General features: G+C 38.6%; 1 protein-coding gene across 1 annotated transcript in view; it reads right to left on the reverse strand.

Moving 5' to 3' along the window:
• Positions 1–1,082: 1,082 nt before the first annotated feature.
• The window catches only part of ZNF280C (zinc finger protein 280C), a 68,601-nt gene continuing 64,678 nt past the window's right edge, over positions 1,083–5,005 (reverse strand). The window contains exons 16-18 of the mRNA XM_011936991.1: positions 1,980–2,098; positions 1,800–1,836; positions 1,083–1,679 (exon numbers count right to left, since the gene is read on the reverse strand). Coding sequence (XP_011792381.1) covers positions 1,664–1,679; positions 1,800–1,836; positions 1,980–2,098 — 172 coding nt within the window. The 3' untranslated portion in view covers positions 1,083–1,663. The remainder of the gene's footprint in view (positions 1,680–1,799; positions 1,837–1,979; positions 2,099–5,005) is intronic.

Consider the following 5,005-nt stretch of genomic DNA (forward strand, 5'->3'; position numbering starts at 1 on the left):
AAAATAAATTTGATTAAGAACAATATAAAACCAAGCTACCAAAATAAAATAAAAAAAACGTTTAAAAATGTGAATATTGGCCGGGTGCGGTGGCTCACGCCTATAATCCTAGCACTTTGGGAGGCCGAGGCGGGCAGATCACAAGGTCAGGAGATCGAGACCATCCTGGCGAACACGGTGAAACCCCGTCTCTACTAAAAATACAACAAATTAAAAATTAGTCAGGCATGGTGGCGGGTGCCTGTCATCCCAGGTACTCGGGAGGCTGAGGCAGGAGAATGGCGTGAACCCAGGAGGTAGAGCTTGCAGTGAGCCAAAATCGCGCCACTGCACACTCCAGCCTGGGAGACAGAGCAAGACTCTGTCTTTAAAAAAAAAAAAAAATGAGTATCAGTATTGCTGAAAATTCTTATAACACTGGATACAACTTTAAATGAAAACATGAATAACTGACTTTGGGAACCATAATTGTAGAAATTTTGTTTTTCCAAAAACAAAGTAACCTTGGTTCCCAATACAACCAGAATTTTGATATTCCTTGGACTGCATGTCTGCTAGAGGAAGATTAAAGAGCAGCAGCCAAAATGGTTAAACATCAACCTGGATGTTGAAGCACTGATCTAAAAACGATATAAAACCAAGCTACTAAAATAAAATAAAATGTAAAAAATGTTTAAAAATGTGAATATTAGTATTGCTGAAAATTCCTAGAATACTGGATAAAACTTTAAATAACATGAACTGTGACTTTGGGAACTGTAATTGTAGAAATTTTCTTTTTCCAAGAACAGGAAAGTAACCTTGGTTCCCACACAACAAGAATTTTTATATTCCTTGGACTGCATGCCTGCTGGAGGAAGATTAAAGAGCAGCAGCCAAAATGGTTAAACGTCAACCTGGATGTTGAAGCAGTGATCTCATGGACTTTTCTTGGTTAGAATCGACCCATAAGCTTAAGATCAAAAGCCAAAGCCCCCAGTGGGAAGTTGTGCTCTATTTGGTGGGCCTTGAGGTCATCTCTGGCCAAATCAGCATCAACCTTATGGGAGGTCAGTCAGGTAGGAAGGGACTCTCCCCAAGATCTGATTTCTTAAGGCCACAAACTAGAGGAGGTCTCACAGTCAAATAATTCACATTTCTTGGAAAGAAAGAACAGGCATCAGTCGTGTCCATCAAAAGGGGACATTGTCCAGGAGTACCCTGGATATTTTTTGAAACTTATGCGTTGCTTCTTCATTTGAAAAATATGAAAAATAGAAGAGTAATGAACAAGGAATGAAGAAAAAATGGCTATCTGACCTAAACATGTAAGACTTACAAGAAATTAAGAAAGCAGACAAAACAGACAGAAAAAGATGAACAGTCATATTATCTGGAATGTAGTACTATGAAGGCAAGTCAAGTATAGCAGAGAAAAACAAAAGGTATTTTTGGAGAGAGCCAACTGGAGAAAAAAATGTGTTAAGATATGTTAACCTGACACAAAGATAAGGTGGAGTGAGAATCTAGCGGCATCTGAAAGCTGAAAAGAGCTGAATGAGAGCTAGTGTCATGAACTTGGCTGTTTAACTGCCTTTTGTGTGAGAAAACACTTCAGAACTTTGAACTTAGGAACTTCCAACTCGTCTTGCACCAGGTTGCATGAACTCCATGGAGCAGGAATCTATTTCAATGAGCAGCTTTAAAAACAAAAACAAAAACAACTTTAATATTTTTCATTTATATTAATGATACACTAAAAAATACAACAGTGCTAAAGTCCATCAAAGCAAACTGCACTGAAGGAAAATTAAACTTACCCAGAAGTGGGTTCAGAAGTTGAGGTACTTTTGGAAACTGAAATCAAAAGAGTTTTACATTTACAATAGCATATATGAAGAGTGAGACTATCAATGTAATACGTGGGTCCATACGGTATCCGATCAAAAATACTGAAATAAGTATCAGAAAATCAAAGAAACACAATTATATATACATACCATTCTCTATTATAACTTGGCAAGTATGAGTTTTACGTTGACTTAAGTGTTTAGCCATACGATCTAAGCCAGAAGAATCAGCTAGGAAATCACACTTAAGGCACACTAGAGTAATGCCCCTACGAAAAAAAAGAAGACAGTAAAAAATATTATCATTTATGAAAATCCATATGAGCTCAATAATTATTTTTCCATATACTAACTTGATTTGCATTTTAGTCTCCACAACCGTCATTTTCCAACTTTGTTATATAAACTTGATATATCTAAAATGGTTCTCCAGAAAATGGCATTGCTGGCCGGGCACGGTGGCTCACGCCTGTAATCCCAGCGCTTTGGGAGGCCGAGGTGCATGGATCACCTGAGGTCAGGAGTTTGAGACCAGCCTGAACAATATGGTGAAACCTCGTCTCTACTAAAAATACAAAAATTAGCTAGGCATCATGGCGTGCGTCTGTAGCCCCAGCTACTCTGGAGGCTGACAGAATTGCTTGAACCCAAGAGGCAGAGGTTACAGTGAGTCAAGATTGTGCCACTGCACTCCAGCCTGGGTGACAGTCAGACTCCGTCTCAAAAAAAAAAAAAAACAAGGAAAAGAAAATGGCATCACCATATTCAAATTATGCTAACATTGAGTGCTTTATAAATTGTCACCTCTCAACTTGTGCCTAGCTGAAAGCTAGGCATCAAGAGACTGAAAGCCCAGTCTCCCTTAACAACTTAAGTAACGTGTGCAAGTTATTACTTGCAAAGCAAGGATGTAATATTCATTCACTGAAATATATAAATATACATTTGCTGAGAACCTTCTTCACCCACACTGTACTACTAGGTATTATGGATACAATAGTAACCAAAAAAGGTAGTCTGTGGATTCTGCAATCTAGTATCTTAGTCAAATGAGGATAAAATTAGAAATGTGAAGGTTTTAAAATCATGTAATTATCATTATCAGTTTATTAACAAAGCATACATATACTTTTGAAGTTCATCAGATACTTTAAACTTAAATATTTCACCTGTATAGGAAACCAGTGGCATACCTTGGATTGACTTCTCTAGTTTTAACAACCTGTTGTGGATTTACACATAACCAGAACTCCTGCACATCAAAAATTATCTTCACAAAACTGGAATCATGTGCTTTCCCCATGAAATTTAGGGGGAAAAGTCTCTCTTATGATGCCATTTCCCTAAAACTGGGGCTCAAATTTCTAGTTATCTCTGACTCTCTTCTTACATAAAACATTCAATATTTCAAACATTTTATGACATTAACAATTTATTGAGTACTTACTCTATGCCAGTCTGAGGGTTTTAGACGTATTGTCTGATCTAAATCTTATGGCAACCCAAAGAGATAGGTGCTGTAATTATTACCCTTTTAGAGAGGACAGAATTAGTTTCAGTAATCTACTGAGGCCAGGATCAGGTTGGAAATGGAGCCCTTTGATTCTGAAGCCCATGCTCTTAAACATGATGTGATACCACCCCACCACCTTAGCCCAGAGCTTTATTAAGTCTTAACCACTACAACAGCCTTAACCAGTCTATGTGTCTCATGCAGCTACAACTCATCTTGTATACTCCTCCAAAGTGATCTTCCTTCAGCACCCTTGATTCTACTCAAAACATCAATGGCTTCCCCAATGTCTTCCAAAAAAAATTAAGCCCAAACTCCCTAGGCCTTGTTTTCAAGGATTCAACAATCTGGATCTAAGTTCAAAACTATCTCCCCAGACTGATCTTTTTTTATTTTTGGAATGGAGCCCCACTCTGTCGCCCAGGCTGGAGTGCAGAGGCGCGATCTCGGCTCACTGCAACTTCCACTTCCTGGGTTCAAGCGATTCTCTTGCCTCCGCCTCCAAGTAGCTGCGATTACAGGTGCACACCACCATGCCCGGCTAATTTTTTTCTATTTTTAATAGAGATAGGGTTTTGCCATGTTGGCTAGGTTGGTCTTGAACTCCTGACCTCAGGTGATCCACCCACCTCAGCCTCCCAAAGTGCTGGGATTACAGGCTTGAGTCACCGCGCCCGGCCAACTTTGATCTTAAGATAATACTATGCTATATGAACTTCGTGCTTCATCCAAATTTTACTCCTAGTTACTCCAAAATTACTCCATTGTGATTCAGAAGAATGTGTATAGTTTCTGTTTCTTCCTTTCTGAACTTCTATTCGTGTTATTTCTTCCAACTAGAATGCCCTTGTGCCTCTTCTTTTAAGTAGAAACCTCTCTCCCCTTTGAAATCAGTATCTCTTATTGCACTTACTAGAAACCTCTTTGTATTACTGTAGTTATTTATGGTCACACCTTTTATCCCTTTAATAAATTGTACATTCCTTGAAGGTTGGTATAAGCCTTCTTCTTCATCATGGTCATCTGTATAGGACTTGCTACATTGTGTTATACATGATAGGTGCACAATAAATAACTAAAGAATGAATATTTCATTTTAACAAAATAGTAATTATGAAAAAATTGTTTATAGAAATATAAAATGCTGTGTCCATACACAGATTTTTTTTTTTAATTTTCTGAGACTGAGTCTCACTCTGTCACCCATGCTGGGGTATAGTGGCGCAATCTTGGCTCACTGCAACCTCTGCCTTCCAGTTTCAAGCAATTCTTGTGCCTCAGCCTCCCGAGTAGCTGGGATGACAGGCATGCACCACCATGCCAGGCGAATTTTTGTATTTTTAGTAGAGATGGAGTTTCGCCATGTTGGCCAGGCTGGTCCTGAACTCCTGGCCTCAAGTGATCCACCCGCCTTGGCCTCCCAAAGTGCTGGGATTACAGGTGGGAGCCACTGCACCCAGCCCATACACAGAATTCGACCAATTTTCTATTTAGATGTGAGATCCACTCGAGTTGAAAAAAAAAGCGCCTCAGATCTTTCAAATCATATAGTTAATTTAAAATATAAGCATACAATTGAGCTTGACCATCATGTGGTAAAAATCAAAGTGAAATCTCATTTTTAGAATTAAATCTCTTTTCATTCCTTTTTTTTTTTTTTTTT

This window comes from Colobus angolensis, unplaced genomic scaffold (genome assembly GCF_000951035.1).
Source record: "Colobus angolensis palliatus isolate OR3802 unplaced genomic scaffold, Cang.pa_1.0 Scaffold159, whole genome shotgun sequence".
Taxonomy (NCBI): Eukaryota; Metazoa; Chordata; class Mammalia; order Primates; family Cercopithecidae; genus Colobus; species Colobus angolensis.